At 34.5% G+C, this 27,918-nt stretch overlaps 1 protein-coding gene and 1 long non-coding RNA gene across 3 annotated transcripts in view; one reads left to right on the top strand and one right to left on the bottom strand.

Moving 5' to 3' along the window:
* EPHA7 (EPH receptor A7) overlaps positions 1–27,918 on the top strand; it is a 169,139-nt gene that overhangs the window by 37,536 nt on the left and 103,685 nt on the right. For both annotated transcript variants that reach the window (XM_042939377.1, XM_042939375.1), the window contains exons 4-5: positions 23,456–23,611; positions 24,651–24,986. In XM_042939377.1, coding sequence (XP_042795311.1) covers positions 23,456–23,611; positions 24,651–24,986 — 492 coding nt within the window. The remainder of the gene's footprint in view (positions 1–23,455; positions 23,612–24,650; positions 24,987–27,918) is intronic.
* LOC122220188 lies at positions 2,447–23,609 on the bottom strand. Its single transcript, XR_006202715.1, has 3 exons — positions 23,521–23,609; positions 13,047–13,130; positions 2,447–2,624 (listed from the first exon to the last, which is right to left on the bottom strand). It is a non-coding gene; the product is annotated as an uncharacterized LOC122220188 (long non-coding RNA).

Genomic DNA, 27,918 nt, shown 5'->3' with positions numbered 1-27,918 from the left:
AGGCATATCACATTAGACCTTAACTTGTGTTCCCCACCATTTCTCTTCAGTTCTCAATTTATGAAAATGAGATATGTATCACTTACCTAGCCAATAACTTAAAATAATGACTTGCTTTTATTGCTTATTTTCCTTTTAACTTAAAATTTATCACCTTTGGATTTTCTCTGTTTGTAATTGTGTTTTCAAGGACATATGTGCAGGGAGCACTGAAAGTAGATGCATTTGTAAATAGCAAATGCGATCCTTTGAAATGAACATACCGGATTCTAGAACAGTAAAAATTTTCAGAAGAGTCTGCTCTGTATTTTTTTCTAAAGACTTCATTATTTTTAAAGAAGATGCTCTTTGAAAATGTGCAGGAGGCACTTTTTTTAATGGTTAAGTGAAGCAAATGAAAAGCGAATGGAAGCAAGGCAGTCACCTTCTACAGAGCTTTTAATAGTTACAGTGAAAAATTAAGGACCACCTGCCATGTTGAGTTTTATAAGTATGAATGATGTAGAGGTACTTGCCAATACACTCATGAATATGTGAAAAAGAGGGGTTTTATATAGTAACACAAACCTTCAAATGGAGTTAATAAAAGACAAGGCTTTTCTTTACTGGGTGGAAAGTTATCTGCTATATAGAAAGGCCTACTGAATGAAACATTTGTCCTCAAATTCCTTTTAATCTGCTGTGAGGTTCTGCCTGTTACCTCACTTGGAATAATGTGCCAATTTTGTAAGGATAAAGAGAATTTTATCCTTTTTTCATTCCTTTTGCTACTTGATGCAGCATTTCCTTGAATTTCACAGTACCTGCCTGTTTTTAGCAGCTCTCATTTCAGACTATTACTTTCCCGGAGTCACGTGTAAAAACTGATATTCTCATCTCCTTGATGGAGAATATTCAAGAAATGCAATCCCAGTGAGAATGCCACTTACTAATGGATGTTTCTTTCTCCAGGCATCTTAAAAAGTTCCGTTTCTGTTTCAACTCTTCAGTTCCTCCTATTCTTACATTACAAAAATGGATTAAAATGTCTGGGCTCTGTGGACGAATGCTTTCTGTGGCAGCATATTGCTTTCGTGTTACATATTGTCAGTGGTTATTGTCATAGCTCACACTGTAATAGTTTTGAGTTAAAAGTATTTTTCCTGGCCCCTTAGAAAAATATTGACTTTGTCCTGTGACAGTTTAGAACTGATATGCAAGAATTATGAGAGCAATAATAGGATTTGATTTGTTTGGTGCTTATGCTTTACTTTTCAAAGATAATTGGATATTGTTCTTATGGATCTAATAGAGTTACATGGAAATAATTACAGAATTTTAAAATGCTATTGGAGGTTGACATTTGGTTTGTAACTGCGGCAAGGAATGCAGGTTCTAGGACTAAGCAGTGTACTTTAGTGTCGAGGAAGGTTAAAAGCAAACAACAACAAAAGCTTCCCACAGTGTTAAACTCAGTTTTAATCTAGCTGTTATTGTGAAGTGTATTGATTTTAACTCACTTCTAAAAACATTGGTAGAGGAGCTGGTAGGCAAAATTTCCAAAATCTTCAAATTTCAAAATTTTTGTGTATGTCCAGGTTATTTAGTTATTTAAGTTGTGTACCAAAGTGAGTTTTATTTAGGGGGCTCATCATCGGCATTTCAGGAGCTCTTAGAAGAAGCCATTTCTCTTTGTTGTGATCTCGTTCTAGTGATTAAGGTGACACTCATTCTGTTGTTATTAATGGCCCTCCTCTCACTCTTGAAAGGGTCCAGCCTGGGATGATGAATTATATAGTTACCTTCCATGTAAAGCATTTGGTCTCCTCTTACCACACATTTTATACATTTCCAAAGTAATCAGTTTTTAAATTGTACTCTAGTGTGTTTTAGCTTTTTTAAATATAAAGTTGTTAACATTATCCGAAATAAAATTTATGTATGTGTAACTGGTAGTTGTATATACTAACAAAAGTAATTATTATACCCTAAAGTTAAGTTATTAAACTGTGACTCAGCTATTCATATTTCATGATGGCAAACTAATTATAGGGTTTTTTTTTTTTTTTTTTTTTTTTTTGGAGTCAAATTTAGAGCTGAAAGGTAAAGCACCTTATAGGATTATGTGTCAAATGAAATTAGATGGAAAGAAAAATTATGTTTTGGAAGAAGAGGCAATTCAACGTTTTTGCTTCTCTGGAATTAATGTGCATTTAGAGTGAACTTGCATGAAGGCAAATTTGATTTTCATAATTCATTAAATATTTATATTCTGATCATATTGCCAACTAATCCGTGTGAAAAAGAATTTTAGCCTGGACAATGCTAATAGATCTTTTCTTCCTGTATTACTTATATTAATATAAATGTCTATTTAGGATTTTATTCATTCAGTTATATTCAGTATAATCAGAGTTTATGTTTTTTTTTTTTTTCATTTCTTTGTGGAATGGTTACTGAATGTATATACACATTCATGAAATGATTAGAAAATTATACATCACAGTATTCAGGTACAAGAGTATATAGTATACACCAAACGGCACAGGACTGTGGCAGAGGTCTGGATCCAGAAGAAACACACCACTGGAAACTGGACTGGAGTCAGAAACTGATGGCTGGGTTCTAAGCCCATTTTCACTACCCTGTAACATTAACATTAAAATTAGTGTCACTAATGTCTCTGAGCCTCCACTCTGATTATCTATTGAATGAGGGTATTTGCTTGCCTGCCTAACTCATATGCTGCTGAGAGGACACTCTTAAAAATCAACCTGCATTTTAATTTTTAATATTTTAAAACCAAAACTTCTGGCACGATCTGGATAATTGGAAAATGTAAGAGTAGAGTCTAGGAAATATCTAACGATGACAAAAATCTCTTAACTCTACCCCCCAGAGATGTCCTGAATGTCCAGTTCTCTACAAACAACCATGTGTGTCCTGTTCCAGTCCACCATCATCTTCCACCTGTATCACTGCCCCACTTTTTCTCTGTTTTCCTTTTCTGCCTTGTGCTTATCCAATGCATCTACAGTGATTTTTTTTAAGTTTACTTATTTATTTTTGAGAGAGAGAGAGTGAGCAGGGGAGGGACAGAGAGAGAGACAGAGATAGAGAGAGAGACAATTCCAGGCAGGCTCTGGACTGTCAGCATAGAGGCATAGAACCCAACATGGGGCTCGATCTCACGAACACTGAGATCATGACCTAAGCCAAAATCAAGTGGTGGATGCTCAACCAACTGAGCCACAGCAGCACCCCTACAGTGATGCTTCTAAATGTGAGTCATATCTTACCATTGTCTTCTAAAAATCCTTCACTGGCTTACTATTCCTTTTAGAAGGAAATAAAAACTTAACTCTCGCCTCTGCCTTGTTCTAGAGTCATCACTTGCTCCTCTGTCATTTGTATCCTACATTCCATCACAGTAACATCCTGCATTGCCTCAAATTGCCATGATCTTTTTCCTCTCTGCTCTTTCTTTGTCTGTGAATAATCTTCTTTCCACTCTCTTTTGAGTACTTCTTACTTATTCTGCAGGTTTCACGTATACCAGAAGAGATGCCACTGAATCCGTGTTCCTGCACTGATTCCCATTCATGACATATCATGCTTTTTAGAATTGCTTGTTTAATTATCGGCCTTCTACTAGACAGAGCTCTGTGAGGACAAGGACTGTGTCTGTCTTTCTTCCCACAACGTCTATAGGTCTTTGCATAGTGAGTACATAAGACGCATTCATAATATTTGTTGGATGATAAATAAGTGAATAACTGTACAGGAAGACCGCACAGTACATAAGATGAGCTGTGATAAACATTTGTCAGAAGGTTACTGTATTGTGAGTGTCCAAAGAATAATGGACAAGAATTAACTTGATATGAGAGGTAGAGGGAAGTAGAAATTTCAAGTTTCCTACTAGTGAAGGAATAACAACTTTAGTTTTTGTTTTTTTGTTTTTTAATTCTAGGTTAAGACTTATCTTATAAGTGGAGACATACCTTTTATGTAGATAGAAGTTTGAAATAGTGACTCTGATCTGAGAGAAGAGAGGGTGGTAATAAGAACAGGCCTATCGACTTCAACGTATATAGCACTTTTTCCATTTTTCAAACCTTTTTTTTTAACAAAAATTTCAAGTGAGGTTAATTTCTTTTTTCAATGTTTATTTATTTATTTTGAGGAAGAGATGAAGTGAGTAGGGGAAAGTGCAGAGAGAGAGAGAGAGAGAATCCCAAGTGGGATCTCCACTGTCAGCACAGAGCCCGACACAGGGCTCAATCCCACAAACCTGAGAGATCATGACCCGATCTGAAATCCAGAGTGGAGTCGAATGCTTAACCTACTGAGCCACTTAGGCACCCCAAAGAGGTTAATTTCTAAGCAAACATCTAGAACTTTAGCTGGAGAAACTTGAAGAAAAAGTAAGTTTATGGAAGCTAAAACTAAACTTGGTAACAAAGTTATGTTCTGTTTTGTATGACTATGAAAAAAAAAAAAACTAGCTGTAATCTTTTTTTTTTTTTTTTCCCCTGCTAGTTAGGACAGGGCTTCATTAAAGGAGATACCTAGGACTCAGAAGTAAAATTGACAGCCTGTTTGTAGTATAGCAGGGTTTCTCAACACTAGCCCTACTGACATTCATGCCACGTAATTTCTGTTGTGGTGAGTCCTGTAGGTTGTGTAGCAGCATCTCTGATGTTCACCTACCAGATGCCAGTAACATCACCCCAGTTCAAATAACCAAAAATGTCCGCAGGTATGGCAAGATGTTCCCTGCGGGCAAAGTCGCCCCCACTTGAGAAATATTGCACTGGAAAATTAAAAGTTATATCCTCATGCTGTATGGATAGGAAAACTTTATAATATTTTGGAGCCTTTGTAATTCCCATGTAAATTGTTTCTAGCCCTGTATTTGGGGATTATTAGCAAAATGTGACCAGTTTCAGATTTTGTGTGGAATGTGAAAGTGATGAGGACTCTAGACTACTTGTCTCAGAAAGCAAAGACATCAAAGGAATAGAATGGGTGGTAGAAATGTAAGATAAGAAAGGAGAGTTAATTTGTGTCTTGAGGATCTACCTCAAAGGTGTAAAAAGAGAATACATGAGTCTGCTTGAACCTTTGACTTGCTTGGGACCCAGGGTTGAAGGATTGAAGAAGCCTTACATTTCCCCCAAAGATGGGCTTCAGTTATGGGGTATGCACTTCTGTATATAGTCTTTATTTTTGTTCAAATGCACTTGAATGGAAGACAGTGAGTGTTTCTTATAACGGGTGGCTACAATTTTCCAGAAAATGAGCTGCATATATTCCTGTAGGTAGGAGACATGTCTTTGGCCTTCTGTTCTCATACGTTACAGTCAGCTGTTATCATGTCAGTTGTTTGGCTGTGGACTACCAGTGTTGTATTAGTAGGTGAAAATGAAACCACAGTTTGTCACTTGGTCACTGCTGGTGACAGTATGGCATACTTTCTGGAGTGTGATCCCTCTCCTTCTTGTTTATGATCCTCAGAGTTATTAATTATGAGAAGGCCCCACCTTCTTCTGCCTAACTTCTCCTATATCTATAGACCATAAATCTCTTATAATGGAGGTTTTGTGGGCATACTTGCTAAGAGAAATAATGACAGAAGTCCTAAAATACTGTGATTTTTCTCCTTTAGTTGTCATGAAGAAAGAGAATGGTAGCGTTCACTTTTCTTAGTTGTCTTTAAAAAAAAATGTCATACTTTGCAGATATGGATAGAAAGCAGATTGATATCAAATTGTGTATGGATGCTTACATCACTGTTAAGGACAGCAAAGGAAAAGCATGAACTGACTTGAAAATAAGTTGTATTATTGTAGAATTCTGTTCTTTTTTCATTACTTTTCCTTTTTTCGCTCTTTCTCGCTCTCCCTCTTTTCAGTGAACGTTTTATCTGTAATAGCTGCCTGCAGTGTACTGGAGCTTTTCTTGACCCTTTCAAATCCTTGAGTTTTTATCAGTCTGTCTTATGTTGTTTTATTTTGGTATTACATGGCAAGTTACACAGTTTGAAACGTGTGTTTGGCATATTTTCTTTCATTGGAGATTATAGGGCAAAGTTGTACCTTTATCTAAATACCCTACTAAACAAAGTAAATTTGTACAGACCAAAGCGACAGAAGGAAAACTAGGTTAAATTTCAAATGGATTTTTAAATGACGTTATTTTAAAGAATCCTTTATACATGATTTCTTCAGCTGTCGAAACTATTAAATGAATTCCTAAATTGAAACTTATAGACATTTAGCTACATAATTTATACAATTATGCAGTTAAAAAGACTGCTTACAAAAATGTTGGAGAACACTCCAGAAGCTGTTTTTACATTTTAGTGAAGCAAAATTTTTTTAATTAAAAAAAAAACAAAAAACAAAAAACAAAAACAAACCTGTTCTTTACAATATAACATAATAAAGAATTATAATATTAATTGACATGTATAAAGTACTTAGTATGTGCTAGGGATTGTTATAAGTTATTTTGTCCACATAACAGTCCTATTAAGAAAAAAAAATTACTTTTCCTAGGCCGTTTCCTATCCAGTGGTCTAGTAGCAGGTCAAGCATTTAAACCTAGGGTTTGAATTCAAAGTGTTTGGCTCTGTAGCTTGCATTCTTACAGACTGTCCTCTACTGATCTATAAACTTTTTCTTACCCATCAATATGTATCCAATATGCAAGTTTCTTCTATTTTGACAAATAAAATTTCAGTCTATGTAACTATATATAAAACATTAACATCTTGGGCAGTATTAAAGGCTTGATTAGTGAGGCATTAACAATAGAATGAAGACTTCAAAGGACCAAACTCTTGTGAAATATAAAGGAAATATGACTAACATCTTTACATTTAATTGGAGGAATATGAGAACTGTCTTGCAAGACTGTAGTGAGAGTATAATGACCCTGCATGAGATGATAGATAGATAGATAGATAGATAGATAGATAGATAGATAGATGATAGATAGGTGATAGATAGCTGGAAATAGAAATGTAAATCTGAGCTAAAGTGATTAATTTTAGGAACAGGAAGAGAGAGGAGGGACTCAGTTGGCTTTACCAGAGGTCAGATATGGCTTTACAAGGAGATGCGATTTAGAATTGTAGCAGATGCATTTGTAATGAATCTTCTTCCAAAAGTTTAGTGCCACATAGTTTACTTCTTGATATAAATAGCTCTAAATTCGAACCTGACTCTAAAAAAAAGAAAATGCTCTGGTTATACACCTTTTGTGAGACTCTATGTCATTTTAGTGCTTTCTGTTGGTTGGAAAGTCAATATTCTACTACCTTCTTATTATTTCTTCTGACATTTGATAAAATCTTCTTTATCTAATGTTATGCCATTTCTCTCTGAAAGTTAATAATAGGAATATTTATGAAACACTGAGGTGTAGTATGAAAGGATTTATTCCTTCATATGTTAATCAAATATGTAAAATGGGATTTGGAGTACATTTTTTGTTTGTTTTGCAAGAAAGCATGCAATATATTTATCCATTAGTAAATGGCATGCTCATGTTATGCTCGTGATTATTCAGAAGGAATTGCATTCAAGGAAATGTAGAGTAACAAAGATAGCATAAACCTTTGCCATTTTAGAGATATAACTGTGGAGATGTTGATGAATCCTGAATGTGAAAAATACCTCTAATTTTGATACTATCCTCAAACTCACTAATTAAATTATCTGCATAACACAGTTGATAATCCTATGTGGTAAGCAGCTGGCAAGTCAGTGATGTATCAAATTCCAGAGAATCAAGAATATATACTGATAGCAAGATTGAAAAACTGTTCCATAGTATTTCCAGAAATCATAGTGAACAAAGGAAATATGATTCTAAAGTACTTTTCTGGGTTTCCTGCACAAAGTATTGGTTGAAAAAATTTAACTATAGCATTCTCTATTTCTAAAAAGTCAGGGCTTATGCTTTATACTTGATACAAATCTGTTTTTCACTTGACCAAATTCTTTTTTTAATGTTTATTTGTTTTTGAGAGTGGAGGTGGAGAGGCAGAGGGAGAGGGAGACACAGAATTGGAAACAGGCTCCAGGTTCTGAGTTGTCAGCATAGAGCCTGACGCTGGGCTTGAACTCATGAACCATGAGATCATGACCTGAGCTGAAGTCAGATGCTTAACTGACTGAGCTACCCAGGTGCCCCTCAATTGACCAAATTCTTTAATAACTAGTTATATGGTACATCTGGATTTTAAGAAAAGATGAGAATTTTTGCTTGTATAGTTTTCTGTTAATTTTATTTTTGACTTTGATATTAAAGCAACAAAGTAGAATTATAGGGTATGTTGATAAAATTTAATGTAATATAAACTGCAGAGAAAATGTGGTATCTATTGGTTCATTCCAAATATAAATTATTGTAAGCTTTGATTAGGTCAAAATACACACATATATTTATTGTATTATCATGTATCACAAATATTTGAATAGAAAAATATATAAACTCTTAGCCATTGTGACAATTCTTTTAAGAAATATACACTCTAAATCATAAGTCTGTATATAAAAACTTGGCAGAGAGTAGTTTATTTTGAGAATTCTCTATTCCCTTGCAATGTAACCTTTTTTAAAGAGTAATAGAAGAATTAATTTAATAAAAAAATTAATGAATTTGTGAAATAGACATTAAGGCAATAACAATATATAAACCTACTCAACTATCATATTTTCCATGTGAAAAGTAGAATGTTTAACTAACCATATTAAATGGCACTTAGGTTGTTAGAGCTACACACATTGCACTTTGCAATGAGGTATTCAAACATTTCATGAGCAGAAAATTAACTATTTAAAGGTTTGGACAAACTGCATACCATTTGGTGATGCAACATAGATGGAAAATATAATAAAGCAAAGTTATAATGAGGATAACAGGTAAAGAGCAGTGCACCTTATCTTGATAAAAGATGGTTTCCTCCAAATTCTAATTTTGCAAAATATTTTATAGCATTCAACGTTTGTCTATTTGTATGATAAAAGAAGGATTTCATTTTGGGAAAATCTAAGAACTGCAAAATCTTTACTGACACTGACTAGTCATACTCTTTTAACATCTGTAGCTTGCAAAGATTCACCTTTTAGCCTTTACTGATTATTTAATTATTATATGTATTTATTTTTAATTTTTTAAATGTTTATTTTTGAGAGACAAGAGTATGAGTGGGGGAGGGGCAGAGAGAGAGAGAGGACAGAATTCGAAGCAGGCTGCAGGCTCCGAGCTGTTCCAAGCTGTCAGCACAGAGCCCACTGTGGGGCCTGAACTCACGAACTGAGAGATCATGACCTGAGCCCAAGTCATATGCTTAACCAACTGAGCCACCCAGGCACCCCAAGGACTGCTGATTTAAACTACAAAATAATGTTACTGAAAAATGGCAGATGGAAAGGAATGGCAAAAGTCATATTCTTGCAAGGTTGGGACTCTTTCCTCTTATCGTTGTTGACATTTGGTAAGGATCACCATTGGTCTTGTCATGCCTTAGGTACAGTTTACTGTTTCATTATGGTGAAATAAAATAAAAGCATTTGAAAATTTTCAAGCATCAGATGCAGATGCCTCAGTTTTTCATTGGTATATATCCAGTCACAAAGGTGTTACACAAATTCTTATACAATGCTTGATTATTCCTTGATTGATCACACCTTGGCTTTTAGACATTATGTTTATTTAGGCATATAGACAGCTAGTATTCTTATCTGTCTTTTGTTGAACACTTACAAAAAAGTAATTCAACTTAAATGTTGAAAATAATTACTCTAAAAGTATTGTCTGACCCATTCCACCTGGTTTCCATCTGTGACAATATGTCTTCACAATCTGTCCTCTGCTTTTCTTCTGTATGTTCTTTACCATTAGTTTTGGGTGCAATCTTTGAACTGCTTTTTTTCCTTCTTTATTATCTGTATTCTGGTTAGTATAAATTAAAATTTCCAAACCTTTATGTAGGCTTTGAGATGACTTGATTCTAATTAACTAGGAATATTTAATTCCCTATCAGCTCTCTGTACATAATACCGTACTGTATGGCACCATTAGTGTAGAAATAGAATGGATCATTATATTCTAGTTTAGCCTTTTCTTTGTAAGAAATTTCAACACATTTTTCATTTGGAAATGTACACATTTACATTATTATCCTTTACCATAAGAAAACAGTATTTCACTTGTACAGTTTTCATTTATTTCAGATTTAAATATACTTTGTAGTACTTACATTACTTTTTCTGAGCTAATTCTTTATGATAAAGTACTTTATGTTCTTATCCAGTTTTCCTGTCTTAAGGTTTCAGTTTTAACTTGAAAAAAGTAAAATATTACATGTACATATAAATAGGCTTTAACCCTTGGTTTTGTCATGCCCCTGCATAGGCCATATGCAAAATGAATTAATTTATTTTAGAGACATATGAAATTGAATGCAAAACACAAAGGTACAGAAGGGTATGTGGATATATATGTGTTTATCCTTATAATAAGAGAAAAGATGTAATGGCCCATTGTATTTAAATTACTTTTTTTTTTGTTTACAATAATTGTTTTTAAAATTTAAAAGAAAGCCAGTAAGAAATAAATTGAAATCATTTTTCATAATGTAAGGCATCAGTGATATTTCTGTGTTTTCCAATAGAAATGTTAATTACAAGAATTTATTTTAATAGTGGCCTGTCTAGTTCCAAATTACTAACAGAAATGAAAGTATATGTGTACTTTCTAGAATATGGCAATTCTGGATTATCTACAACTAGAATATTCTTGTTTTTGAGTTTGGATAAGTCATATATTTAAAGAAGAATGGTCTGTTTTAAGAATGAGGGACTATCACTCTTTATCTTTTTGTCTTAGAAAAGAGCCCTACACTGACAGTTTTATTATGATTTATAGTTCACAACTAGTAGTTTCCCTCTCTTGGAACTTTTCTTTCCCTTGTTCAAAGAAAAATGCTCTAATTATATGGTTATAAAATATTTCACATCTCATTCATATACTTATTCATATTACTGTGTTAAAGATGCTCATAGAATTGTGTTGCAAATTATCTAAAGCACTAATCTAAACATGGCTATGCAGTTTTCTCCCTGGACAGCTTAAAGGGAACTCCTTAAGAGTGAGAGCCCATGAATTGTCTTTCCTTAACTGATATAGTCAGGACTCTACTGCATTCTACTTAGGTATATGCTATGCTCTTCCTATTGATCTGATTACAATAAAAAGTTTACTTAGTTGTGTTGGTGAATTAGTCTTTGGTAAGTGGGATAGTTATTGCCTGGTGCTTAATATTGCAGGATGAATTCAATAAATGCATTCAGTAAATGCGGGTTAACTTCCTGCTATATGCTAGGCATTGTGCTAGGCTCTGGAATCCACAGATACATAATTTCTGCCCTTGAGGGTCTCACAGTGAGCTAGAAGAGACACACCTGGGGAAATAATTATGACAGTGTTAATGCTATAATTGTGGTATGTCATACAGATCAGTTTGGATTGTCTTCAGTAGTTTTAGGAGAAGGGAAATTTTTAACTGATTCGTGAAGGATGAGTTAGTTATTCCCTAAAAGCAGGAGCTAAACTAGATTTTTTTTTTTTTTAAATATCGAACATAGCTACTCTTTTTAAAAAGTTTTTATTACAAACTATTAAACAATATTCTAGTAGTACCTACAGTATTTTTCTGCAAAATGCTGTGAATGCGAAGTGGATAGGATACTGATAGAGTTCTGTTGGATTATTTACTTGGTGTGGAGATAAAAATTAAAAATTAACTTGTTTTCTATTTTTAAGGAGTAGAAAGTATGGGGATGCAGTTACAAAATCTTACTGTTTAATTTCTAGAAATTCAGTTTGTCTTACCACTATATATACACATATGTGTATATGTATGTATAAATGTGTGTGTGTGTGTGTGCGTGTGTGTGTGTGTGGTGAGCTCCCTTTTTTGAAAAAAGGAATGAGCTCAACAATATCATTTGCTGCGAGGATTTATTCTGCCTGTTACTTTCTTTTATTTCTAAGAATTAAGGATTGAGTGAATATCCTCATTGTCCTGATGCATCTTTTTAAAATGTCATGCTTCAGGGCAAACTGATTTCTTTATGATCTTCAAAAAATTTTCCACTGACATAACAGAAATGATTATTTATCTTCCCACATGTTCAAACTGCCTTAAACTGCTCTAGGGTTATTTGCTTCACAAGACTTAGTATTGATCCACATTTTATAACTGACTAAATAAGGAAAAAAGTAGTCTTCACAAAATAGCTAGAAAGATTGTTTTAACTGATGATTGTGTTTTAATCATTTTTGAAAGTTTTGCTGAAAACATGGTCAAAAGCCCACACTTCAGACTGCTTGAAATGGAAGGACTGCCCTTTGCTTTAAGAAATTAAGATGGGGGGCGCCTGGGTGGCTCAGTCGGTTAAGCGGCCGACTTCGGCTCAGGTCATGGTTTCACGGTCTGTGAGTTCGAGCCCCGCGTCGGGCTCTATGCTGACAGCTTAGAGCCTGGAGCCTGTTTCAGATTCTGTGTCTCCTTCTCTCTGACCCTCCCCTGTTCATGCTCTGTCTCTATCTGTCTCAAAAATAAAGAAACATTACAAAAAAAAAATTAAAAAAAAAGAAATTAAGATGGAATTATTTCTTTTCATTATGGTTATGGATCTCGCAAACTTTTTCTACAGATAGGTAGATTTAAGTGTTTTGTAGGAGAAAAAACAAATATTGATGAATCACTCATAAAATAGTTTAACTGTAATTCTTTGAATTGTACTAAAAATGTTCACTTTATTAAATATGATTACATTTCAAATATGTGTATTGATATACATATTTCTTGCCCCACTAAAGTTTTTTGAACTTGAAGTAACCTGATTTTATGAACCATTTTGATGTTGCCAGATCCACACTCTTAGCATCGCTGAAAGACAAACCAATAACTGCCACAAATAACTCTCCAGTTTAAATATAATTGGTCAATAATAAGTCTCTACCCACATTTCCTGCATGTCTACCTGTGCTGAGTAGTTTTCTCTCTTCACGTTGATGAAGTGCTACAGCTCTGGCAGGAAAGGTGACTTTAGAGTCTGTATTCACCACTGAAATAGGAGATAATTAAGCACATTGTAAAAGATACAGATTAAGGCACAATATTTATAGCTTATAGAACATTTTATTATGAAATATCAGAATTTTAATTGGCTTAAGCACATAAGCAACTGATTATTCACACCATTGGATACCAGGACAAAAGTAATATGTATTTAGAGATCATCATATTTGTTTTTTTAGTGGACAGAACTTTGGTCCGTTGCCTAGCATAATGCAAAGAGTAGACAAACAATAATTATTTAGTCGGGGAAAGAATGAGTAATTTGACTCTATTTGCCTAATAATTAATTTGTTTTTCTTGTTTGTTTACACATCTGATAATGGAGAAGTGGCTCATTGTTTATTAGAGGTAGAAACTAGAGTGAAATAAAAACTCAGCATGGAAACTGACATCGTGAAATAATCATATAGTTATTTATTGAGTGCTTATTCTCCACCAGGCACTGTGCTAGACTTTTCACAGGAATTATACACTTTAATTCACAATAGTCTGATGATATAGTCTTATTATTAGGCCTCGCTGTTTTAGATATGGACAAACTGGGCTCAGAGAACTTAAGCAGATTTGCAAAGGTTACACAGCTAGTACACGCTAGAGGGGAAGCCAGTGTCGTCATTTATATAAAGGCCAAGTTGTATTGCTTTTACAGGCTTGTTGAAGTGAGACTTTTGTGTGGTGAAATTAACAATGTCATTCGGAACATGAATTTCGTCTTTTAAGAAGTGTTGTTTTAAAAATGATTAGTTTGGGGCGCCTGGGTGGCTCAGTTGGTTGAATGGCCGGCTTCGGCTCAGGTCATGATCTCGCGGTCTGTGGGTTCGAGCCCTGCGTCGGGCTCTGCTGACAGCTTGGAGCCTGGAGCCTGTTTCGGATTCTGTGTCTCCCTCTCTCTCTGCCCCTCCCATAATCACGCTCTGTCTCTCTGTCTCTCAGAAATAAATAAATGTTAAAAAAAAATTAAAAATGATTATGTTCAAGCTAGAGTTTTGGTCTTTCAAAAGAGGAACCCTCATTCATACATTTTACTTTTTTTGTATGTAAAACCTACATTGTCTAAATTTTCTTGGTATGTTTTCAAAACTATGAGGAATAGTTTAGTATAATGAGAATGAATAATAACATTGAAATTATAAAACCTATGGTATTATAATAAATATAAGAGAAATATTTAAAAATGGACTTGACATACAAGAATTTAAATAAAAACTTGAAATTAAAAAGTAAAAGAAAAAAAGAAACTTGACAGTGGCCTAGATGCTATGGTAAATTGTGTCCCTGCCTGAAATCTTTCTAACACCAATTGCTATTTAAGAGCTCTCCCCATTACAGCCTCTTGTTGATAATGACAATGCCCTCAAGGAGATCTGTTAGTAAAATAAAATAATACTGTATCATAAGCAAGGCATTTTTTAAAGTCACTACAGGTAAGTAATGTTTGAGTTTGGTTAGCTAGCTTCCCCTAGCAGAAGTGTTTTTAGACCATGGGAACCCAATAATTATACCATTTTGCTATAGGCTTGTATTAGGGTTAAAATTATTCTGTGTTAGTGCTTTTCCCATGGGGTTATTGCTAGAACATAGGTAACATACTGGAACATACTGAATTGCGTAAGTAATTCAGTTTTTTTATCTGTAGGTTGATCCCTCAGAATGGACCTATGAGGACAATCTTGAGTGAGATCCAGAAGGGTCTGATTTCATTTTTCATCCTTTCTTTTATGACAGTTGATGTTTAAGTTATTTACCTAATTTAAAAATTCCACTGCTGGATTCTTATCTGCATGAACCAAAACGAATGTGCCCGTCTCTGGCAACACAGATAGGGTTTGACAACAATGGCACAGTGAGAGCTAGAGGTGAACTGTTAGGCAGATGCATCGCTGACACTGTGCCCGCCACTGCCTATCAAGGATGGCGTGCAGAGGCAGGACAGTCCTTTAGAGCTGGTCTTTCACACTCTGGCTGAGGCACCACTGACAGACTAAGTGGGTGTGAGTTTGTATGTGGGGTTTTGGAGGTATGGTGACGGTGGTTGACATACACATTTTTTAAAGGTAGCAGTTCGATGAAAACAATTGTATGGGAGTTTAACAGTTAGAGAACTGATTAACTGATTGCTGTATTATTGTTAAGGCAAGTTTTTGTAAATGCAAATACACACACACGCACACACACACACACACACACACACACAAACATGCATGTGTCTATAGCACTTAATAATTGATAACAAGGAAAACAAAGACATTGAAGCCCAGGAATGTGAAGTGGCTTTGTCCAAATTACATGCCAGTAAATCATGGAGTAGATTTGAACAGATTTTTTTAGTTAAAATCCAGTTCTTGTTTGCCGTATCACATTACTTCTTTAGCATGGCCTAATTTTTATAAAGTAGAATAAGAAGACAAAAAAGATATGAATGTTCTAACTTGACATTTTTCCTCTTTTTTTTTTTTTTTAACCATTTTGGTAATGACATCAGAATTACAGTGATATTTTGGTAAAATGAAGAGTACCTTAATGCCAGACCCCAGAAAAATTCCTGGCATATTCCAAACCTATAATTTAATAAAGGACAAAAAAACTGTGTTTATATAATGCTTTGTTTTCTTTTACAGTCTTTTAAAAAGTTTTAAAATAAAACTTTAAAAAGGTTCTCATTTTACATGTTTCTTTTTCACTATATGGTATTAGTAAACATTAAGTACTCAATTAAATAACACAACTAAATCATATATATACTTATAATGCCCTGAAATTAATTTTTCTTTTTTTCTTTTTAAAACCCCCCAAATATTTTCAGCACGTGATACCTGTTATCACATGCTTTATATTCTGCACCACTTCTTTTCTAAACTCTTACAAGTTAGTTCTAGGGTGATGTGGATGGTGCCTCACAAACTGTAAGATGCTCGTTACATCATGTTGTTTTTATCCTCTCTGCCCGCTGTTCATTCTCAATGTGAAAAATCATAGCATATCAGTGACAGGAGGTCTGGCGTTCAGGCGGACTTTTGTAATTATTCCCACTGAGGCACTGTCAATAGGATTAAAAAACAGATTCTGGATCTGTCCACCCCAGATGAGGTCAGCACTTTGAGCAGTGGGAGTATTATTTCTACAAGCTGTGCTTTCCCCTTTGCATTGTAGAGCATAGACATTAATATGACACAAATATTTGAGAGCTCCTATGGAAACGGACTGGCTTTGCTCTGAATTAGGCTCTGAATTAAGCAAAATGTCCATCTGCAATAAATAAAATAACATTCATTAGGATCCCTAACTATGTATTTATGTAGATTCTACAATAATATTAAAGCCCAGAAAGTTTCAATTACAGAACAATCCACTTATAGTTCATAATTAATAAACTCTTTGCAGCTGCATAACTGTGGCCGGAAACATCTGCAAAACCTCATATTTTACACACAGACACATACACATAATTCCTTCAGAAAAAGTTCAATTGTGCTTAAAATCACAGGTCTGGAAACAGAGTAAGACCTGAGGAAGCTTAATCTAGCTGTATTCAGTTCGCTTATGGTAGGAGAAGGAGGGGACTGGGGCTTCCCTTGTTTGGGAAAGAGATATGGTTAAAAGAAAATAATGTTTAAGGTCTATTCAGGTATTCACCCAAAACTAACTTTGTATCATTGAAAACCTCCCCTGACTATAAGCTGGTTTTGATAAGAATCTATTTCTTTTGTTATAAAATTATTCAGATAAAATTGCTACTCCTGAGATTAAAGATAAATTATTATTTATGAAACTCTAAAATTAACAAATGGGTAAAAGGAATATATTGATGATGGGTTATAATCTAGATCATAGATTTAAAAATTTCCAATTCTTTAAATAATTCATAGCTAATTTTTATACCTAAATACAGCTTTATAACAATAGATGAATATAGAGTATATGTATTAGAAAGGCAAACTAATATATTATTGAAAGCTTAATTTGACATTTTTCTTAATATTTGCTTACTTCTATGTTCAATTTGAAGTTGTATTATTAATGGGTTTCATTATATATACCAGCTTTACTGAAATATAATTCACATACCATACAATTCACCCATTAAAGTGAACAATTCAACGGTTTTTCAGTATAGTCATACGAGTTGTACAACAACCATCACTATAAATCAAATTTATAACAGTTTAATCACCCCAAAAAGAAACCCTGCACCCAATAATAGTCACTCACCATTTCTTCTCCCCGCTCCAGCCCTTAGCAACCAGTAATTTATTTTTGTGTCTAATGGTGTCAGTATTCTGGACATTTTGCATAATGGAAATATATTTTTGTGACTGGATCTTTTCATATAGCCTGATATTTTCAGAGTTCATCCATATTTGATTGCTGAATAATATTCCTTTGTGTTTATTTGTTTGCTAGTTGATGGACATTTGGGTTGTCTCTACCTTTATGGCTATTATGAATAATTTAGTTGTGAACATTTATGTGCAAGTTTTGTATCAATATACATTTTTATTTCTCTCGGATATACACCTAGGAGTGGAGTTGTGAGGTGTTGTGAGGTAATCTGGTAATTATGTTTAACTTTTTGAGAAATTGCTAGTCTTTTTTTTCAAAGTGGCTACACCATTTTACATTCCTAACACAGCAAGGCATGAGACTTCTAATTTCACCATATTCTTACCAACACTTGTTTTATCTGTCTTTTTTTCTTATACCTATCCTACTGGGGATAAGTAGTATCTCATTGTGGTTTTGATGTGCACTTCTCTGATGGCTAATGGTGTTGATCATTTTTATATGTGTTCATTGGCCGTTTGTGTGTCCTCCATATAGAAATATCTGTTCAGATTCTCTGCCTATTTTTGATTAGCTTATTAGTGAATTTTCATTTTTTAATTTTCATTAGTTTTAAGAACTAATTTTTCATTTCCATTTTTCATTTCATTAGTTTTAAGAAAACTAAAAGTTTTCTTAAATTTCTAATTTATTAGATTTCTTAATAATATCTCATTTTACCTGCTTCATTGATTTTATGGTGGATATATCTTGTGATGTATTCTTTAGAAACTTTGATAGTCTGAGACAAGACCCAGAACCTGCAGGATGATGGTTCTAAACAACTGGAAAACCTTTAGAATATAGAAATGTCCAGACCGTAATGATGATTCAGTGGTTTTGATAAGGTCAAGTCATTAGTGTTTTTTCAAAGTGTCCCTAATGTGCAGTCATAGTGGACAGCTGACTAAGATATAGATTATCAGTGCTTTAAGGTCCAGGGTGGTGTCAAGTGTGTCTGATATTAAAAGTGGAGCTTAAGATTTCCAGAAAATGAGTCCATGAAGGACCAGGAAATCTTTCCCGTCTGTAGAAGAACTCTAGAAGTATGTGGGTTTTCTGGGATAACCAGTTTGCGGGAAAGGGTCAATCGAAATAGAGTCAGGTAGGATATCCCCCAACCTTACCCTTATAGGTCATAAACCTAAAGAACCAGAGCAAGTCTGAGTATCTGCATCCTCATTCAGAAGGAAGAGATATTCCATTTCAACTAATTTTCCAGGCTACACAGAAATTTGTCTGTGGCTTTTAGAATGACCTTTAAGATTGTTCACTGTTGGGACACCTGGGTGGCTCTGTCGGTTAAGCGTCCGACTTCGGCTCAGTTCATGATCTCATGGTCCATGATTTAGAGCCCCGTGTTGGGCTCTGTGCTGACAGCTCGGAGCTTGGAGCCTGCTTCGGATTCTGTGTCTGCCCCCCCCCCCGCCCCTCCCCCACTCACTGTCTGTCTTGCTATGTCTCTCAAAAAAATAAATAAATAAATATGAAAAAAAAAATTAAGATTGTTCACTGAGAACATGGATTTGTTATACCAGTACCCTGATTGTTCCATAAACTGCAACATGCGAATAGATATTCAAAGTCCTGGCACCCTGTCGACATCCATTGAAGACAACTATGGAATCTGATTGTTAGAGTTTAACAGAAATCAGAATACAAGGCTTTAGTATCCACTCTCATATATTTAAATGTCTTCATGTTCAGGATTTGTTGCAGTATTAGTACTTTTAAGTAAGTCATTTATAAATAGGAAACCCTATTGCCTTTTTTGTTCTTTTTTAAAAGAATTAAAATCTCAAATATTATTTAAGCCACTTTAGTTTCATAGGGACACTATTCTTATTTAAAGATAGTTGAAGTTAAACATAATAAATTTCATTTATTTCATCACAGTAGATATTATAACAGATCTTGTAATATGCTATATTGTACCATGGTTTAGTGGATGTATTATAGTATATTGTTACTGCCTGGGAAACAGAAGTTTCATGTGCTTCCTAGATTCCGTTTTTCTTTGACGGTTTTTCATTGAAGAACGGACTAAGTGAAAACTTGCTTGGTGTATGAAATCTGACAAGATTATGGTTCTCGGTGCTAGGATAATGAACTTATGTTATTTTATTCATTAGGGCCCCGAAGGACTTGATAAAACAGTCGAAAGAATCAATCCCAGGCCTTTGTGATAACACTGAAAAAATAAACTATTGCTAAAATAATAGGATAGATTATTTTTACAAAATTAATTAAATATTGAAAACAAATTTTGTACATATTCCCAATCTTCATCAATATAGTGAATATTACCTTCAAATAATGTTCAATTAAAAAAGCAAAAACATCAAAAGGTAGGAAATTAAAATTGTATGTTTCTTTTTGTAACTAACTTTACCATAGTGCACATACTATATTTAAAAAAAAAAATTAATGTTAATTTTGAGAGAGAGAGAGAGAGAGAGAGAAAGAGCGTGAAGGGGTGAGGGGCAGAGAGAGCGGGAAACACAGAATCCGAAGCAGGCTCCAGACTCTGAGCCGTCAGCACAGAGCCCGACATGGGGCTCGAACTCATGAACTTTGAGATCATGACCTGAGCCGAAGTCAGACACTTAACCACCTGAGCCACCCAGGCACCCTACACATACTATATTAATTAAAGTTTGCTTTGAGTTCAAATACTATTGAGCAGATTGAGAACTAAAGCAAAGAAAGAAAAGTTTTAAAGCTGCGTTTGCACAATTCCTAGAAAGTTATTCCTAGATACTTTACAGTTACGTATAAAGGGAATTTATCTTTGAGGTTTCAGAAGGCATTTACCTCTAAAAACTTTCTTACTGGTACCTTTTAGAAAACCAGTTGCATTCCTGTAGGGGAGAAATGGCCTTGTTTCCAGATAGCCTTTTTGGGGGCAATTGGAGAGCTCATGTAGATCTTATGTGGCTCTCAGATATGCTACTTCGCCCCAGTTTCTTTCCCTGAGTATTTTACTCAGGTTATTTCTTATAGATATCTCATCTAAATTTTTAATTTTACGAGCATCTGCTACTTCCTACCCAAACTTTTTACCACCCAGTTGCTCACTATTATCCTGAGAGATACAGCTTATGTCTCTGCATGTTCTTGGCTTTACTCTTAACACCATAGCTCCAAAGATTTTGTACTTATTTTTAATAACTCTAAATTAATAGTCTTCCTAGAGATTAAGTGCAAACTGTCTTGTTACCACTTATTATTTTCAATATTAACTGAACTGAAACAGAATATTACTTCAAAGAAAAAATGTTAAGACTTTGATGACCACATTTTTCCGGCATTGCCTCTATCATTATCTATTTAATGATAGCCATACATGTACTCCTCAATTTTGCTGGCATCTTTGGTGCCAAAATTCACAGTGAAATTGAGAATACCTATTTAGTATCTCTTCTGGAAGGTGTGCTAGGCTATTATTTCATAGTTTTCTGAATTAAAATAATAGCTTTAAATTAGTGAAAAGATATCTTAAGAGACAACAGGGACCCAGAGAAAATTAATTTTTAGGGTTGCTTTAGCAACCCTAAAATTAGCCCTGGGGACCCATTGAATGAGTGCCAGACTTTGGCTCATTGAGCAGTCAAGGCTGGTGGAATAGCATATGGTTGAGTATCAGTAGTCCTGTGTTCTAAATCCAGTTTTAACCTAGACAAACAGAATTATTTGAAGAACTCAGGTTACTTTTGCTTCAAATCTGCTTTCCCATCTGTTAAAGTGGTAACAGAATTTAATGTAATTTGAAAGTTGAGTGATAAGGGTTTTGCATTTCTCTACATTAGGTACCATATATACTCTACAAACTATGTGAGTTGAGCAAGAAATGTCCTTCCTTATTCGTAAGAAAAATAGGAATAAGCCTTTATTACAAGCTTTTATTTGCAATGGGAGCATGAGGATTCTCCTGGATTCCACCAGGCAGTGTGCTGGTGGAATCTTCTAATTCTGGAAGCCTTTCCTAGTGGATGGTAAATTATGTTGCCATTGTGTTTCCCATCTCCGGGCTCCCTAACCTCTCCTCCTTGTAATAACTAATACACACATGTCCTTAAAGACTGCCAGCACATACCTCTTCTTTCTCCTTCTTTTTCTGTTTTTAATTCTCTGGACCTTGATGTTATCAAGCTGCAGGTTGTAAGTAAAGCATTGTCTTCTCTATTTTATGGATGTCATATGTGATCATTGAATTATAGATGGAACATAAAGCAAGATAGGGTGAATACTTAAAGAGAGGAATTTCTATCCTGAGAAACGCAGGCCAAATCCTTCATCCTACCAGTTAACCATTTTTTGTGTGGCAGGATCATGTTTTCAGAAACATTTCAAGGTGTTATATTTTAGTTGTATTGTTTTATAGTCAATCTCATTGCTCTCTCTGTGCCTTAGACTTGTATAATTGCTACTGAGAACATGTGAAGAAGTGTCTTTGCTTAAGATGTTTGTGAATGCTTTCCTTTTGTATGAATTAAGGAAGCCAACCAAAAGCAGATTGGCTTCTGAGGGCAGTAGTGCATCATCTATTTGTAAGGAGATGCTTGTAGTTCTGTGTATATATCTATCACTTATCGATTGCTATATAACACATATTTAAATGAAGTTTCTAAGTTATCTGGAGTACCTATCTTGCTTGTGTAATATAGCCTTATCTTCTTGAAGCTCAAAAGATGATTTTGAGCTCTCCATTGTTTCAGAATTATGCATTAAGTATTGAGCATGTGAGCAAAAGTAGAGAATGACTCAGTACACCATCTTGATAAGATAGGATTGTTTAACTTACCTAAGAGTGAAAATGTAGATTATGTTCCTGAGGGATGCTCAAGTTGAGGACATTAAATAAATGTGAATATAATAAGTTAAAAGCTATACTTAAATTTATGTTAAATATTCACTAATCTTTCTTTATAGATATGATTAATTTTTATTCAATTTGAAGGTCACTAAAACTTAAACATATATTCATTTGATAAATATGAAGGGTAAATTAAACTTACTTAATATAGTCAATGTATCATGCCATCAATTAATAAAAAAAAATTTGAAATAATGAAAATTTAATTTGCTAAATTTTACAGACAAATATATAAAATAATCAGTGATAGAAAACGGTTCAAGGTTTCCTGACTTAATAGCAAATAGGGTCTAAGTGAGTAAGAGCAACTTTACTGAGAGGTGCTAGGGACCTTCTTTGTACTTGTCTATTCATTGCTGAGAGCAGTTGCTGTGTTAGTGTGACGGTATTGTTAACTTCTCTCAGGAGAGGATAAACAGTCATCATCTGTTTACAGTTGAAGACTTTCTCCTTATTTGTGGTGGAATAGGTTTCTCCTATTTATAGGCTTTTGTTATTTTTAGTAACAAGAAAGTTCACTTAGTGCAAGGTACCCTGCCTTATAACTTAAATTGGTTGAAATTGTATCTTGAAGTTTTCTGAAAACTTGAGGGAATACATTTCTATCATTTTCAGATGAAATTTTTTATGTCATTATTCTTCCTCATCAGATAATTAAAATTATTTTAGTATTTTTCAGTATCAACCAAATTAACACATAAAAAGTTAATTTACAGCTATTTTATATTAAGAAAACATAGCTTTGAAGTATTTTCGTATGTTTCAACAAGTAAGTTAATTATATTGTAAGTGAAGTTACCCTGAATTAAATATCCTAAGATTTTGTCATATTAAATTATGCTTTTGTTCAGTTTTGGGCTCTAGGTTTCAGACCAATGCCACCTATTGGTGCAAGTTTACTGTATTATTTGGTTTTTATTGTTTTACTTTAAAATGTAGTATTCTACATTCTACATTCTACAAGTTGATTTACACTGAATACACTTTATTTTATCAGAAAGAGCTTGTTTTTCACAAATTAAATTTCATATTTTATTCTTTGCTATTACTAAAATTAAAAAAAAAAAATCTATCTGCTCTCATGTTTCTATTTTCACTTTCTTTTGCATCCCCAGCCTGTGGCCGTGGGTTCTACAAATCTTCCTCTCAAGATCTCCAGTGTTCTCGTTGTCCCACTCACAGTTTTTCCGATAAAGAAGGCTCCTCCAGATGTGAATGTGAGGATGGGTATTACAGGGCTCCATCTGATCCACCGTATGTGGCCTGCACAAGTAAGTTCAGAATCGTAACATAGGAAAGGACTTTCAGATTCCTTACACTGGTTGTACTATTGTGACATCATTGAGATGGGCTTTGGATTTGTGAATGAATTCTTAATTGTTATTAAATATTGAAATTTTTTTTCATGAACTGATAAGGCCATTTTTTTTATTTTTAAAAGAGAGAGAGACAGAGAGAGAGAAAGAGAGAGACAGAGTGTGAATGTGAATGGGGCAGAGAGGGAGGGAGACACAGAATCCGAAGCAGGCTCCAGGCTCTGAACTGTCGGCACAGAGCCCGACACAGGGCTCGGGCTCATACGCCGTGAGATCATGACCTGAGCGGAATTTGGACGCTTAACCATCTGAGCTACCCAGACGCCCCAATTTTTCATGAACTGATAAGATGCATTTTAAGAATATTTTTCTCATGTATCTAATAAAAATCATAAATAAAATGCAAAAGTTATTTGAGTCTTATGTGGTTATGAAATGTGATTAAAAAGTAATGGTTTCTGACTTAAAATTCCATCACTAAATAGAGCAAATGTCACATCTTGGTGCTTCAATTAATGAATGTTCGAGAGACCCAAATCCAAAGCCAATCCCAGACTTACTGTAAATCATTCTTGAGCACATTAGGAATGAATAGATGTATTCTCTGTTATATGGTTAAAAGGAAAACTATTTTTAAACAACTGCACAACTGTTTTTTTTAGGTGCATTAACTGTTCTTTGTAATTGCTTAGAAGAAAAATAGCTAAAGACTGTGGCAAAAGCACAAAGACAGTTGTTATCCTGTTTTCATTTTGACATATTAAATGGAAAATAAATAGAGCCTCTTGCCAAGTGAATTCAAGGAGGCTTTTATACAGCTTCTTTAGGAAAGGTAATGAAATGTTTATGTAAAAGAAAGCATTTCGACGAGTTTTCTGTATGGTAATTGAGCCACTAGCTTCGTGGCCCACACAGATCCTTTCCTTCATTTTTTGTTTTTTGGGGTTGTTTTTTTTTCTTTTTTTGTTTATTTATTTATTTTTGGTTTCCAAAGGGCCTCCATCTGCACCACAGAACCTCATTTTCAACATCAACCAAACCACAGTAAGTTTGGAATGGAGTCCTCCAGCCGACAATGGGGGAAGAAATGATGTGACCTACAGAGTATTGTGTAAGCGGTGCAGTTGGGAGCAGGGCGAGTGCGTTCCCTGTGGGAGTAACATTGGCTACATGCCCCAGCAGACCGGATTAGAGGATAACTATGTCACTGTCATGGACCTGCTAGCCCACGCTAATTATACTTTTGAAGTTGAAGCTGTAAATGGAGTTTCTGACTTAAGCAGATCCCAGAGGCTCTTTGCGGCTGTCAGTATCACCACTGGTCAAGCAGGTATGTTTTTCTGTTTGTCTTCACTGAGTGAATAATGCGACTACATAAGTGAGGTCTCTCGCGCGTGAATATTTAGTTAACTTGGCTACACAGAACTAGATTATTCCAGCTCGTTGATGATTCACACCTCTAACTTTTCTTTGTTATTCCTCCTGTTGACTATTAACCATTGCTAGACTCATTAGCATCTCCTCCAGAGATTCTGGCAGGAGAACTAAAAAGGGATAAATTGTCAACCAGTTAAGACTGTTCTAAGACAAGAAGCTCCACTGAAAGATCTAGAAGAGAGTGAAAACATTGGACAAAATGAGATGGTGGATAGTTCTTACAGTTGTACTCTTTTGTGTGGTATATGCACATGATCAAAGACTGCATGATAATCAGGGTGATGAAAGAGTGGAGTGCACTGTCTCACAAAGTGTTAGCCAGTGTTTTACCACATACGATGTGACATTTGTCATATATGGCAAGTCTGCGTTAAAATGGGCATGAGGGAATTTTAAGTTCATCAGTAGGTTTGTGATCATATTACCATTTGTCATATTAAAGCAAGTACTTGGGAGATCTCGTGAGAATTTCAAAAGAAGTGAATTAGGAAGTAATGACCCTGAAGACCGTGAACTTGTAGCTTAGCCTAGGAGCAATTTTCACTTTTCTTCATGGCATTTGAGGTACCCTACTCAGTCATGCTTTGTTGTGGTATGTTTTGGAAAATATAAGTTAGAAAGGAAGTTTCAGAAATTGGAGACTTTCTAAACCTTCAGGAAAATCTTATTACTGAAAGAAGTTTCAGAAATTGAGGGCTTTCTCAACCTTTTAAAAATTCTTGCTGGTGAAAGAAGATCTTGTGTGGTAGATGTAGCCAAGTACTATGTCATTGTTATTAATAAAATGGGACCTGCACTGGAGTACTGAGTTGTGAGAGCATCATAATAAGCTTATAACGGAGTCTTCCTGATCTTTGGCTGGCTGTCAAAACCAGTATTATCCCAAATTCCTGGACATAGATTAATCTATTCTTCACTTCTATGCCAATTTTAACAAAATGTTACCTATTTAAATTATATCTGCAGAATGAAAACTAGGCATCTGGTTTTATGCTTACCATTTTGAACAGATTAATGAGTTCTTATTCTAAAAGTTTCATTTTGATGTTTATTTAAAAGGCTATTGCAAATCTGATCTCCTGTGTAAAAGCAGCAATCTGGAGGAAAAACGACCTAGAAAATTTGAAATTTCCAAAAACTAGACAAAAGAAATAACTAATTTAACTGATTTTGTCTGATTCATTTTTATTTACCCTGACTCTATTTGCTATTCTTTCAAAATCCTTTTGTCAGATATTTTTGCTTGTGTTGCTTTATATTGAAATTTGTCATCATAGCTTTACAGTGAGTGGGTTTGAAACATTTTAGGTTCATGATTGTGACACTAGAGCTATCTTTGGAACCACTAAGAGCAACTCTTGGGCCTGCTGAACTAGAATAGTTCTTTTATTCCTGCTGATATCAAGTATAGAAGGGACATTTTTATTTATTTTTGAATATTACCCAAAGTTGTTGAGCTTATCCCACAAATAGAGTTCGCCAAATAGTCTGTTTTTGGGGTCTGTATTTTTGCTCTTTAAATACCTGCTGTTTAATTTTTCAGGTTAATACTGCATGGGCTAAATCGGTCATAGATTTTCCCATAAATTCTTGAATCAAATATCTCACAGTTGTTAGGTAAAATGGCTTTGGGTGTTGATTCTCTTCTGGCTAAGGGCAAACTAGGTTTGTTTGTTTGATGGGGGAAGGTAATTTAGATTAGACTAGATTGCAAAATTTAGATTGTGATGATTGCAGAGCTCTGTACAAATGCTAAAAAAATACTGAATTGTACACTTAAAATGAGTAAACCTTCTGGTACGTAAATTATATCTCAATAAAGCTATTCAATTTTTTTAAAGAAATAAATATAAAAAGTTAAAAACCAAACTATGGTCATACTTTTATATTAACATATTCATTCATAATTGCCTAGTCTCTCCTACATCTGAAATGCTAAAACCTCATGAATTTAAAGTTAGCTTTTTTTTAAAAAAGCTATGCTATTTTTTTTTATTAAAAAGTTATTCTTTTTCAAAAAGAAATGCATCTAAACAAGACGATCTGTGGTAATTGTAGAAGGTTTCCTGTATTTTTTAACAGAGGAAATTTAGAATATATTAGTGACTATTGCTCTACTGAATTTGCACACCCACTTCCTGCTGTTCCCCATCGCTAATATTTTTGTTCTTTCTAAGGGGAGAATGATTTGAAATTTTTCCCCTGTTCATTACTACACATGGAAACCTGCAGTGATCCTTGAAATTCTCATTCTCTATTAACTAAACAGCACCACCTCCCACCTGGTTTATGCTGCAGTCATTTCAATAATGAATTTAAATCTAGATCTCTGGTCAGTCATCCCCGTCATCAGCAACCCACTGCTACCAAGTATAAAAAGATGTAGTAGGAGAATCTGCTTGTGTCTGGGCAAGAATAGAGTGAAAATGGAAAATTATTAGCCAGTGTGTGAAAGGTAGTGTGTATACTTTGTAGTTTCTTTTCTGTTAAGTTTGGAGTCTGGAGCATAAGTTTCCCCCACATCCCCTATCAGTGTTTGTGGAAATGAGAGTACATTGAAGTCCCCTTATGCTTTGTTCAGGGTAGGAGTTGGAGGTTTGGTGTTAAAAGATCTGTGCTCCAGCCCCTCCCCTGCCACTTAGGAGTTACATGCTCTTGGGTAGATCACTAAAGTTCCACATGACTGAAATGGGGATAAAAGTATACCTACCCCCCTGTCTTATCCTGTTAGATAATATTAGAGAAAACTTAAAAACTCTTCAGTGTCATAAAAATATTACTTTAGCGCATTGTAGTAGGGTTTTTTTTTTGTAGTACTTTTTATT

This window comes from Panthera leo, chromosome B2, assembly GCF_018350215.1.
Source record: "Panthera leo isolate Ple1 chromosome B2, P.leo_Ple1_pat1.1, whole genome shotgun sequence".
Taxonomy (NCBI): Eukaryota; Metazoa; Chordata; class Mammalia; order Carnivora; family Felidae; genus Panthera; species Panthera leo.
Note: the sequence above shows the minus strand (reverse complement) of the source record. Positions and strands in the feature narration are given on the sequence as shown.